At 40.6% G+C, this 13,680-nt stretch overlaps 2 protein-coding genes across 2 annotated transcripts in view; both read left to right on the top strand.

Moving 5' to 3' along the window:
• The window catches only part of LOC306789835 (mitochondrial ubiquitin ligase activator of nfkb 1-A-like), a gene marked incomplete at both ends in the record, with an annotated part of 83,961 nt that overhangs the window by 61,322 nt on the left and 8,959 nt on the right, over nucleotides 1–13,680 (top strand). Inside the window, 2 exons of the mRNA XM_079285902.1 lie at nucleotides 11,440–11,527; nucleotides 11,619–11,739. Coding sequence (XP_079142028.1) covers nucleotides 11,440–11,527; nucleotides 11,619–11,739 — 209 coding nt within the window. The remainder of the gene's footprint in view (nucleotides 1–11,439; nucleotides 11,528–11,618; nucleotides 11,740–13,680) is intronic.
• On the top strand, nucleotides 545–10,183 carry LOC306789701 (mitochondrial ubiquitin ligase activator of nfkb 1-A-like; the record flags this gene model as incomplete). The annotated part of the gene is made up of 8 exons (XM_079285781.1): nucleotides 545–661; nucleotides 1,569–1,656; nucleotides 1,748–1,868; nucleotides 4,494–4,725; nucleotides 4,864–5,229; nucleotides 7,954–8,059; nucleotides 9,486–9,661; nucleotides 9,800–10,183. 8 exons carry the CDS (start codon nucleotides 545–547, stop codon nucleotides 10,181–10,183), a joined length of 1,590 nt encoding a protein of 529 aa, XP_079141907.1.

The following is a 13,680-nucleotide window of genomic DNA, read 5'->3' on the forward strand; positions in this document are numbered from 1 at the left end:
TTGACTTTACGTTGGGACTGCTGCAAATACCAAGCTAGTTAGCGTAACATAGGTACATTTAATTGCAAAACATGTGGTTGCTATTCCTTGTCAACTGACATATTTTGAATGTCAACACCAAGAAGCTACACCACACTAAACAGCTGACAAATTCATTAATGCAAGGGGTAAATTCAAATTCCATGATACCCAAGTGTAAAGTTTGACATGTATAATTTTCCTTTATTTATTTCTAGCTCTGTTTGCAACTTTGCAATAATTATTGAAGTGTCTGATTCCATTGCTCATCACTTTCCATCAGTAGGACTTGATGCTGTCTGCATGTTCCTCACATGACAGCTTACATGTGCTACATTTGGGGTTGATGATGACCAACTTAGAGCACTATGAGGTGCTTTATAGACTTATACACTGCATTGAGTCCCTTTTAAAAATGCGCAGCAACATGCACCTTTTTGTCATCATTGATAGGACATAAAGCCATCTTTTCTTTTTTTTTTTTTTACCTTTGTACAGGTTGGCAGCGACAGGAGGTTCAGAGGGAATGGATGGATTTCCTATGGAGGTTACAGAGACAGTGTGTCTTGGGGCCAGCCTTGCCCTCTCAGGCATCTGTTACTATCTCTATAGGAAGAGCCGGACGACACTAGATAAACTTGACGTAAGTTGTTTTTCATGTGTAATCAATATGATCTTACATGCGTTTTTATTGTTTTATTTTGAAAGTTTAAGTTTGTGTTTTCATGTTGTTCAAGCCATCGGGAGGAATGGGATTAGTTGTGAAACCATGTAATGTCACGGGAGTTCACAGATAGGACCCAAACGCAAGACCACAGGAGACAGAAGTGAATGTTAAACAGGCTTTATTTATAGACAGGTGGGTGCAGGTGTGGAGCCCGTGGTCCGACACCCGAGTGGCAGATCGACAGTGTGATGTCCCGTGGCTCGACACTGGAGAGTTGACAGATCGACGGTGTGAGTCCCGTGGCTCGACACTGGAGGGCTGGTGAGTTGACGGCGTGAAGTCCCGTGGCTCGATACTGGAGTCGACAGAGTGTAATCCGTAGACCACAACGAGAGCAGAGCGGCAGAGCGCATCCACAAAACACAAGGAGGGCAGAGCGGCGAAGTGTAATCCACAGACACAAGGAGGGCAGAGGAGCGGAGTGTAATCCACAGACACAAGGCGGGCAGAGGAACCACGGGGTTTCAGCGGGAGAAGACGGTACGACCTGACACTCCCAGACTGCAGGACCAGAGTTTATATAGTGGCAGGCTACTCATTAAGGGGCCCTGAGTCTGGTGTGTCAGGCTGCAGGAGGTGATCAGCTTGAGTGTCCTCAGCCGTGCACGATTAAGGGTGCGGCCCTGGGAGGTGTCTGCAGGCAGAGGACAAACAGAGCACATGGCACACCACAACAGACAGGGGAATCCTGGATCCTGACATGTAAACAATCTTTAGCTTTCACACACTGCTTGAAATCCTCTTTCTGTCACTAGAGTATGTGCACTACATATACAGTTTGTGTACTACATATACAGTGTGTACATGTGCGTTATGTTCTCAGGATGCTCCACACTTCACCATAGATGGAAAACTCAAAGACATCTTGAAAGTTACTCCAGGAGCGTGTCTGCAGTATGCTGTCATTGAAGGTAAACAGGGTGTCACAGATTTATTTACATTGAAAAATGTGTATGGTGTCCTTGTCTCTTATTATCTATCATGTGTATATGCATACTGTAGGTGCTGTGCAACCAGCAGGTGAGCCTCTGACAAGCCACTTCCAAAAAGAATTTGTCGGAGTGTTGCAGAAATTCCTGTTGAGAGAACACAGGCTGGTGTGGAACAGCCTATCACGCACTTGGTGAGAAATCTATCAAGACAAAAATACCAAGCATTGTTATGATAGCATACGTGATACTTCCTCTTTACCTTTACGTGACAGTGGACAGTTTAACGTTAACTATCACAGTGTGAAATAAAGTTGAATTGACGATCGTCCGCTGCCAATAATCTGTAAAATATGCGATCAGGACATCGTCATTCATGCTTTTCTAGTCCCAGATCTTTGATAATGTTACATAGTAAACAACTAATCTGTGTTTAAATTCACAAGATGAGAACAAAGGTTCCGGTCAGTTAGATTATGATGCGTTCAGGCGCTGTTCAGTGAAAATTTGTGTTGGACGAAGGTAAATTATAACGTCATCATGATGTATTCACATGTCATCTCGTAAAATGTAGTGTTGCTGAGAAACTTGAAGAAATCCAGTTGTTTGAAGGAGACGTTTTCACAACAATATCAATAGATATTAAAGATGAATTATGAGCTGTTTAACTTCCTAACACTAGCTCTAAGCAGCTTATACATCATTAAAACTACGAATGACAGAATTAGTTTTAATCAATAAAAATACAATCTTTTATTTCTCTTGTCTTTTAATAAAAATAAAAAAAATTAGAATAATAATACATTTTTAAAATGCGTTAACGCACGATAAAATAATTGTCGGCGTTAATTAATGAATGCGTTAACGCGAAAATAACGCATTAACTTGCCAGCATTAATTATTTTGCCTTTTTTGGCACTTTCGTAAACTGGATATTTTGGAGCTCTCAGAAATATCTGAGCTTCTATGGTTATCCCATATAAGATGACTTGGCTTTGGACTCTTCTGTTTGGATCTGATAATAGTCAAATGATGCCACTTAGTTTCCTCCAATTGTTTGTATATTTATGTTACAATGAGGCAACCCCAAATTTCTAATGTATATTTTGTCTTTGTCATCGTATGTGTAGACTAAAAAGAACTCATGTTCCTCCCTCTACATGTCGCAGGACGGACAGTGAACGAGTCTTGCACCACAGAGTGAATGCAGCGCTGGCCATCGCCTCTGCTTTGGCAGGGGCAGCAGTACTCCTCTGGGTCGGCCGACGCTACTACGATCACCTAAAAGATGGCTGGGAGCAGGAGAGGAGGGAATTAGAAAGACTGCAAAATGAAAATGCCTGTGTGATTTGCCTCAGTCAGCCACGTAACTGTGTTCTGTTGGACTGTGGGCATGTGTGCTGCTGCCGCAGCTGCTTCCAGGCTTTGCAACAACGCCGATGTCCCATGTGTAGAGAAAGAATCACACAAGTGGTGCCTATTTTCCATGCCTGAGGCACCTGTGTGATCACACAGGTGAAAATATTCCTTTATGTTCATGTTTCCTTTATGAAACAAAGTAACTGATAGATATAGCTGATCTGTATTATACCATCAGCAAATTAAGTCATGTTACTGTACTGCATTTGATTCACAACGTACAACACAAGAAGACTGAAGGTTTGACCATTTTCACAGTAGACGACGGTGAGACACATGGCTACCTCTACACTGCCCCTCGACCCTCCTAACCCAAAATCATTTAGATCCGAGATGTTTATTGAAGCCAATCTGTCATTGAAGCCTGTTCAGTGTGTCCGAGTTTGGTTGGTGCAGAATACAAGTACTGTATATCAATACATATATATCTACACCTTAATGTATAATAGTGAATGTATGATGAATTGAAAGCCAATGTATTTTCAAAGCTGCCCAAAAGGATTTTGCAGATGTCCGTCTTTGTGCGTGAAATGAAACTCCTTTATTTCCACTCACCATTCCGTTTGCCATTTCATCCTCATGCATTTGAAAATCTAGCCAATTTTTTTATACAAGAGTTGAACTGAAACTGCCAAAAAAAAAAAAAAAGAATGTATGCAAAACATTCTGTAATACTTTCTGTTCAATTCACGGCCGGACAGCCATGTTAACCTATGATAAACTGATGTACAACTTTTCCTATTTATGGACCATGTCGTCAGACATCGCTTCTATTCATTTTGAGTGACTGCTCTTTTTGTACTTTGTCCATTTATAAAAATTGTTTAAAATGTTTATACTTGATTTTCAAACTGCCTTTTTTGTACATTTAACTTTATAATCAAACAAGTGCAAGCTTTCCCCATGGTGTCTTGAAGACCATATTGTTGTAAAGTCTGCAATTGTGTGCTAGCTTTATGATAAGAAATATCAGCCTATATTGATGGTTACAAATTATTGTGTGGGTGTGCATGTGCAATCCCTTAAAATGATAATAATAATACATTAAAAAAATGCGTTAACGCACGATAAAATAATTGTCGGCGTTAATTAATGAATGCGTTAACGCGAAAATAACGCGTTAACTTGCCCAGCACTGATTATTTTGCACTTTCGTAAACTGGATATTTTGGAGCTCTCAGAAATATCTGAGCTTCTATGGTTATCCCATATAAGATGACTTGGCTTTGGACTCTTCTGTTTGGATCTGATAATAGTCAAATGATGCCACTTAGTTTCCTCCAATTGTTTGTATATTTATGTTACAATGAGGCAACCCCAAATTTCCAATGTATATTTTGTCTTTGTCATCGTATGTGTAGACTAAAAAGAACTCATGTTCCTCCCTCTACATGTCGCAGGACGGACAGTGAACGAGTCTTGCACCACAGAGTGAATGCAGTGCCCTTTGTGTTAGTGGGATCAAATGAGACCACCGTCAGAGTCCTGTGCCCTCTGCAGGCCTCCGGACTCTACATGGAGACTACACACGAGAAGTTCCACCAAGTCAACTACGGCTTGGGTGACATCATAGGACAATACCTCAGCGGGGAGAAGCTTAAAGGGCAACTGGAGACCGAGGAAATGCTCAAAGTAAGTTGTTAGATGAGATACTAACGTTGTTAATATCTATAACTCGTATCTATAACTTTTTTTGCTAATCACAAGGGCAGATATGAATAAAAACGGATCTTAATGATACATTCCACGAATATTCCCCTCTTTTTCCAGGTGGGCACAACTCTTACCGCCGTGGGTGAGTTGATACTGGAAATGGACGGGACTCTGAATCTCCGACCCCCTTCAAATGGCTCACAGTACTTTTTGAGCAATACGGACTTTGACACCCTGGTGGGAGAGCAAGTGAGCACGGCTCTGCGGTGGAAGGCGCTGGCCATCGCCTCTGCTTTGGCAGGGGCAGCATTACTCCTCTGGGTCGGCCGACGCTACTACTATCACCTAAAAGTTGGCTGGGAGAGGGAGCAGGAGAGGAGGGAATTTGAGAGACTGCAAAATGAAGGCCCGAGAGCACGTGCTTCAGGACCGGGCCCTGAGACTCCTCAAGATGGGGAAGAGGAACACATAGAAAATGCCTGTGTGAATACAGTGCAATAGATTAAAAAACATTTAGACAATAAATATAACGTTATATAATAAGAGAAAAAAAAAAAAAGCTATCAATCTGTATTCAGCAGCAGTTGGACATGGGGAGTCTTAAAAGAGAGGAGGGAGAGATTTTAGAGAGTTCAGCTTCCTAACAGCCTGGTGGACGAAGCTGTTTGAGAGTCTGGTGGTGCGAGCACGGAGGCTCCGGTATCTTCTCCCAGAGGGCAGGAGGCTGAAGAGACTGTGTGAGGGGTGGCTGGAGTCGCGCACAATCATGGTCACTTTGCGGATGAGGCGAGTGTCATATATGTCCTGCAGGGAGGTTTTAATGGCACTTTTAACAAAGGCAGTATCGTTGACTTTACGTTGGGACTGCTGCAAATACCAAGCTAGTTAGCGTAACATAGGTACATTTAATTGCAAAACATGTGGTTGCTATTCCTTGTCAACTGACATATTTTGAATGTCAACACCAAGAAGCTACACCACACTAAACAGCTGACAAATTCATTAATGCAAGGGGTAAATTCAAATTCCATGATACCCAAGTGTAAAGTTTGACATGTATAATTTTCCTTTATTTATTTCTAGCTCTGTTTGCAACTTTGCAATAATTATTGAAGTGTCTGATTCCATTGCTCATCACTTTCCATCAGTAGGACTTGATGCTGTCTGCATGTTCCTCACATGACAGCTTACATGTGCTACATTTGGGGTTGATGATGACCAACTTAGAGCACTATGAGGTGCTTTATAGACTTATACACTGCATTGAGTCCCTTTTAAAAATGCGCAGCAACATGCACCTTTTTGTCATCATTGATAGGACATAAAGCCATCTTTTCTTTTTTTTTTTTTTACCTTTGTACAGGTTGGCAGCGACAGGAGGTTCAGAGGGAATGGATGGATTTCCTATGGAGGTTACAGAGACAGTGTGTCTTGGGGCCAGCCTTGCCCTCTCAGGCATCTGTTACTATCTCTATAGGAAGAGCCGGACGACACTAGATAAACTTGACGTAAGTTGTTTTTCATGTGTAATCAATATGATCTTACATGCGTTTTTATTGTTTTATTTTGAAAGTTTAAGTTTGTGTTTTCATGTTGTTCAAGCCATCGGGAGGAATGGGATTAGTTGTGAAACCATGTAAACAATCTTTAGCTTTCACACACTGCTTGAAATCCTCTTTCTGTCACTAGAGTATGTGCACTACATATACAGTTTGTGTACTACATATACAGTGTGTACATGTGCGTTATGTTCTCAGGATGCTCCACACTTCACCATAGATGGAAAACTCAAAGACATCTTGAAAGTTACTCCAGGAGCGTGTCTGCAGTATGCTGTCATTGAAGGTAAACAGGGTGTCACAGATTTATTTACATTGAAAAATGTGTATGGTGTCCTTGTCTCTTATTATCTATCATGTGTATATGCATACTGTAGGTGCTGTGCAACCAGCAGGTGAGCCTCTGACAAGCCACTTCCAAAAAGAATTTGTCGGAGTGTTGCAGAAATTCCTGTTGAGAGAACACAGGCTGGTGTGGAACAGCCTATCACGCACTTGGTGAGAAATCTATCAAGACAAAAATACCAAGCATTGTTATGATAGCATACGTGATACTTCCTCTTTACCTTTACGTGACAGTGGACAGTTTAACGTTAACTATCACAGTGTGAAATAAAGTTGAATTGACGATCGTCCGCTGCCAATAATCTGTAAAATATGCGATCAGGACATCGTCATTCATGCTTTTCTAGTCCCAGATCTTTGATAATGTTACATAGTAAACAACTAATCTGTGTTTAAATTCACAAGATGAGAACAAAGGTTCCGGTCAGTTAGATTATGATGCGTTCAGGCGCTGTTCAGTGAAAATTTGTGTTGGACGAAGGTAAATTATAACGTCATCATGATGTATTCACATGTCATCTCGTAAAATGTAGTGTTGCTGAGAAACTTGAAGAAATCCAGTTGTTTGAAGGAGACGTTTTCACAACAATATCAATAGATATTAAAGATGAATTATGAGCTGTTTAACTTCCTAACACTAGCTCTAAGCAGCTTATACATCATTAAAACTACGAATGACAGAATTAGTTTTAATCAATAAAAATACAATCTTTTATTTCTCTTGTCTTTTAATAAAAATAAAAAAAATTAGAATAATAATACATTTTTAAAATGCGTTAACGCACGATAAAATAATTGTCGGCGTTAATTAATGAATGCGTTAACGCGAAAATAACGCATTAACTTGCCAGCATTAATTATTTTGCCTTTTTTGGCACTTTCGTAAACTGGATATTTTGGAGCTCTCAGAAATATCTGAGCTTCTATGGTTATCCCATATAAGATGACTTGGCTTTGGACTCTTCTGTTTGGATCTGATAATAGTCAAATGATGCCACTTAGTTTCCTCCAATTGTTTGTATATTTATGTTACAATGAGGCAACCCCAAATTTCTAATGTATATTTTGTCTTTGTCATCGTATGTGTAGACTAAAAAGAACTCATGTTCCTCCCTCTACATGTCGCAGGACGGACAGTGAACGAGTCTTGCACCACAGAGTGAATGCAGCGCTGGCCATCGCCTCTGCTTTGGCAGGGGCAGCAGTACTCCTCTGGGTCGGCCGACGCTACTACGATCACCTAAAAGATGGCTGGGAGCAGGAGAGGAGGGAATTAGAAAGACTGCAAAATGAAAATGCCTGTGTGATTTGCCTCAGTCAGCCACGTAACTGTGTTCTGTTGGACTGTGGGCATGTGTGCTGCTGCCGCAGCTGCTTCCAGGCTTTGCAACAACGCCGATGTCCCATGTGTAGAGAAAGAATCACACAAGTGGTGCCTATTTTCCATGCCTGAGGCACCTGTGTGATCACACAGGTGAAAATATTCCTTTATGTTCATGTTTCCTTTATGAAACAAAGTAACTGATAGATATAGCTGATCTGTATTATAGCATCAGCAAATTAAGTCATGTTACTGTACTGCATTTGATTCACAACGTACAACACAAGAAGACTGAAGGTTTGACCATTTTCACAGTAGACGACGGTGAGACACATGGCTACCTCTACACTGCCCCTCGACCCTCCTAACCCAAAATCATTTAGATCCGAGATGTTTATTGAAGCCAATCTGTCATTGAAGCCTGTTCAGTGTGTCCGAGTTTGGTTGGTGCAGAATACAAGTACTGTATATCAATACATATATATCTACACCTTAATGTATAATAGTGAATGTATGATGAATTGAAAGCCAATGTATTTTCAAAGCTGCCCAAAAGGATTTTGCAGATGTCCGTCTTTGTGCGTGAAATGAAACTCCTTTATTTCCCCTCACCATTCCGTTTGCCATTTCATCCTCATGCATTTGAAAATCTAGCCTATTTTTTTTATACAAGAGTTGAACTGAAACTGCCAAAAAAAAAAAAAAAGAATGTATGCAAAACATTCTGTAATACTTTCTGTTCAATTCACGGCCGGACAGCCATGTTAACCTATGATAAACTGATGTACAACTTTTCCTATTTATGGACCATGTCGTCAGACATCGCTTCTATTCATTTTGAGTGACTGCTCTTTTTGTACTTTGTCCATTTATAAAAATTGTTTAAAATGTTTATACTTGATTTTCAAACTGCCTTTTTTGTACATTTAACTTTATAATCAAACAAGTGCAAGCTTTCCCCATGGTGTCTTGAAGACCATATTGTTGTAAAGTCTGCAATTGTGTGCTAGCTTTATGATAAGAAATATCAGCCTATATTGATGGTTACAAATTATTGTGTGGGTGTGCATGTGCAATCCCTTAAAATGATAATAATAATACATTAAAAAAATGCGTTAACGCACGATAAAATAATTGTCGGCGTTAATTAATGAATGCGTTAACGCGAAAATAACGCGTTAACTTGCCCAGCACTGATTATTTTGCACTTTCGTAAACTGGATATTTTGGAGCTCTCAGAAATATCTGAGCTTCTATGGTTATCCCATATAAGATGACTTGGCTTTGGACTCTTCTGTTTGGATCTGATAATAGTCAAATGATGCCACTTAGTTTCCTCCAATTGTTTGTATATTTATGTTACAATGAGGCAACCCCAAATTTCCAATGTATATTTTGTCTTTGTCATCGTATGTGTAGACTAAAAAGAACTCATGTTCCTCCCTCTACATGTCGCAGGACGGACAGTGAACGAGTCTTGCACCACAGAGTGAATGCAGTGCCCTTTGTGTTAGTGGGATCAAATGAGACCACCGTCAGAGTCCTGTGCCCTCTGCAGGCCTCCGGACTCTACATGGAGACTACACACGAGAAGTTCCACCAAGTCAACTACGGCTTGGGTGACATCATAGGACAATACCTCAGCGGGGAGAAGCTTAAAGGGCAACTGGAGACCGAGGAAATGCTCAAAGTAAGTTGTTAGATGAGATACTAACGTTGTTAATATCTATAACTCGTATCTATAACTTTTTTTGCTAATCACAAGGGCAGATATGAATAAAAACGGATCTTAATGATACATTCCACGAATATTCCCCTCTTTTTCCAGGTGGGCACAACTCTTACCGCCGTGGGTGAGTTGATACTGGAAATGGACGGGACTCTGAATCTCCGACCCCCTTCAAATGGCTCACAGTACTTTTTGAGCAATACGGACTTTGACACCCTGGTGGGAGAGCAAGTGAGCACGGCTCTGCGGTGGAAGGCGCTGGCCATCGCCTCTGCTTTGGCAGGGGCAGCATTACTCCTCTGGGTCGGCCGACGCTACTACTATCACCTAAAAGTTGGCTGGGAGAGGGAGCAGGAGAGGAGGGAATTTGAGAGACTGCAAAATGAAGGCCCGAGAGCACGTGCTTCAGGACCGGGCCCTGAGACTCCTCAAGATGGGGAAGAGGAACACATAGAAAATGCCTGTGTGAATACAGTGCAATAGATTAAAAAACATTTAGACAATAAATATAACGTTATATAATAAGAGAAAAAAAAAAAAGCTATCAATCTGTATTCAGCAGCAGTTGGACATGGGGAGTCTTAAAAGAGAGGAGGGAGAGATTTTAGAGAGTTCAGCTTCCTAACAGCCTGGTGGACGAAGCTGTTTGAGAGTCTGGTGGTGCGAGCACGGAGGCTCCGGTATCTTCTCCCAGAGGGCAGGAGGCTGAAGAGACTGTGTGAGGGGTGGCTGGAGTCGCGCACAATCATGGTCACTTTGCGGATGAGGCGAGTGTCATATATGTCCTGCAGGGAGGTTTTAATGGCACTTTTAACAAAGGCAGTATCGTTGACTTTACGTTGGGACTGCTGCAAATACCAAGCTAGTTAGCGTAACATAGGTACATTTAATTGCAAAACATGTGGTTGCTATTCCTTGTCAACTGACATATTTTGAATGTCAACACCAAGAAGCTACACCACACTAAACAGCTGACAAATTCATTAATGCAAGGGGTAAATTCAAATTCCATGATACCCAAGTGTAAAGTTTGACATGTATAATTTTCCTTTATTTATTTCTAGCTCTGTTTGCAACTTTGCAATAATTATTGAAGTGTCTGATTCCATTGCTCATCACTTTCCATCAGTAGGACTTGATGCTGTCTGCATGTTCCTCACATGACAGCTTACATGTGCTACATTTGGGGTTGATGATGACCAACTTAGAGCACTATGAGGTGCTTTATAGACTTATACACTGCATTGAGTCCCTTTTAAAAATGCGCAGCAACATGCACCTTTTTGTCATCATTGATAGGACATAAAGCCATCTTTTTTTTTCTTTTTTTTTTACCTTTGTACAGGTTGGCAGCGACAGGAGGTTCAGAGGGAATGGATGGATTTCCTATGGAGGTTACAGAGACAGTGTGTCTTGGGGCCAGCCTTGCCCTCTCAGGCATCTGTTACTATCTCTATAGGAAGAGCCGGACGACACTAGATAAACTTGACGTAAGTTGTTTTTCATGTGTAATCAATATGATCTTACATGCGTTTTTATTGTTTTATTTTGAAAGTTTAAGTTTGTGTTTTCATGTTGTTCAAGCCATCGGGAGGAATGGGATTAGTTGTGAAACCATGTAAACAATCTTTAGCTTTCACACACTGCTTGAAATCCTCTTTCTGTCACTACAGTATGTGCACTACATATACAGTTTGTGTACTACATATACAGTGTGTACATGTGCGTTATGTTCTCAGGATGCTCCACACTTCACCATAGATGGAAAACTCAAAGACATCTTGAAAGTTACTCCAGGAGCGTGTCTGCAGTATGCTGTCATTGAAGGTAAACAGGGTGTCACAGATTTATTTACATTGAAAAATGTGTATGGTGTCCTTGTCTCTTATTATCTATCATGTGTATATGCATACTGTAGGTGCTGTGCAACCAGCAGGTGAGCCTCTGACAAGCCACTTCCAAAAAGAATTTGTCGGAGTGTTGCAGAAATTCCTGTTGAGAGAACACAGGCTGGTGTGGAACAGCCTATCACGCACTTGGTGAGAAATCTATCAAGACAAAAATACCAAGCATTGTTATGATAGCATACGTGATACTTCCTCTTTACCTTTACGTGACAGTGGACAGTTTAACGTTAACTATCACAGTGTGAAATAAAGTTGAATTGACGATCGTCCGCTGCCAATAATCTGTAAAATATGCGATCAGGACATCGTCATTCATGCTTTTCTAGTCCCAGATCTTTGATAATGTTACATAGTAAACAACTAATCTGTGTTTAAATTCACAAGATGAGAACAAAGGTTCCGGTCAGTTAGATTATGATGCGTTCAGGCGCTGTTCAGTGAAAATTTGTGTTGGACGAAGGTAAATTATAACGTCATCATGATGTATTCACATGTCATCTCGTAAAATGTAGTGTTGCTGAGAAACTTGAAGAAATCCAGTTGTTTGAAGGAGACGTTTTCACAACAATATCAATAGATATTAAAGATGAATTATGAGCTGTTTAACTTCCTAACACTAGCTCTAAGCAGCTTATACATCATTAAAACTACGAATGACAGAATTAGTTTTAATCAATAAAAATACAATCTTTTATTTCTCTTGTCTTTTAATAAAAATAAAAAAAATTAGAATAATAATACATTTTTAAAATGCGTTAACGCACGATAAAATAATTGTCGGCGTTAATTAATGAATGCGTTAACGCGAAAATAACGCATTAACTTGCCAGCATTAATTATTTTGCCTTTTTTGGCACTTTCGTAAACTGGATATTTTGGAGCTCTCAGAAATATCTGAGCTTCTATGGTTATCCCATATAAGATGACTTGGCTTTGGACTCTTCTGTTTGGATCTGATAATAGTCAAATGATGCCACTTAGTTTCCTCCAATTGTTTGTATATTTATGTTACAATGAGGCAACCCCAAATTTCTAATGTATATTTTGTCTTTGTCATCGTATGTGTAGACTAAAAAGAACTCATGTTCCTCCCTCTACATGTCGCAGGACGGACAGTGAACGAGTCTTGCACCACAGAGTGAATGCAGCGCTGGCCATCGCCTCTGCTTTGGCAGGGGCAGCAGTACTCCTCTGGGTCGGCCGACGCTACTACGATCACCTAAAAGATGGCTGGGAGCAGGAGAGGAGGGAATTAGAAAGACTGCAAAATGAAAATGCCTGTGTGATTTGCCTCAGTCAGCCACGTAACTGTGTTCTGTTGGACTGTGGGCATGTGTGCTGCTGCCGCAGCTGCTTCCAGGCTTTGCAACAACGCCGATGTCCCATGTGTAGAGAAAGAATCACACAAGTGGTGCCTATTTTCCATGCCTGAGGCACCTGTGTGATCACACAGGTGAAATATTCCTTTATGTTCATGTTTCCTTTATGAAACAAAGTAACTGATAGATATAGCTGATCTGTATTATACCATCAGCAAATTAAGTCATGTTACTGTACTGCATTTGATTCACAACGTACAACACAAGAAGACTGAAGGTTTGACCATTTTCACAGTAGACGACGGTGAGACACATGGCTACCTCTACACTGCCCCTCGACCCTCCTAACCCAAAATCATTTAGATCCGAGATGTTTATTGAAGCCAATCTGTCATTGAAGCCTGTTCAGTGTGTCCGAGTTTGGTTGGTGCAGAATACAAGTACTGTATATCAATACATATATATCTACACCTTAATGTATAATAGTGAATGTATGATGAATTGAAAGCCAATGTATTTTCAAAGCTGCCCAAAAGGATTTTGCAGATGTCCGTCTTTGTGCGTGAAATGAAACTCCTTTATTTCCCCTCACCATTCCATTTGCAATTTCATCCTCATGCATTTGAAAATCTAGCCTATTTTTTTATACAAGAGTTGAACTGAAACTGCCAAAAAAAAAAAAAAAGAATGTATGCAAAACATTCTGTAATACTTTCTGTTCAATTCACGGCCGGACAGCCATGTTTGTCACGTG

The sequence above is a fragment of the Melanostigma gelatinosum genome, assembly GCF_949748355.1.
Source record: "Melanostigma gelatinosum genome assembly, chromosome: 15".
NCBI lineage: Eukaryota > Metazoa > Chordata > Actinopteri > Perciformes > Zoarcidae > Melanostigma > Melanostigma gelatinosum.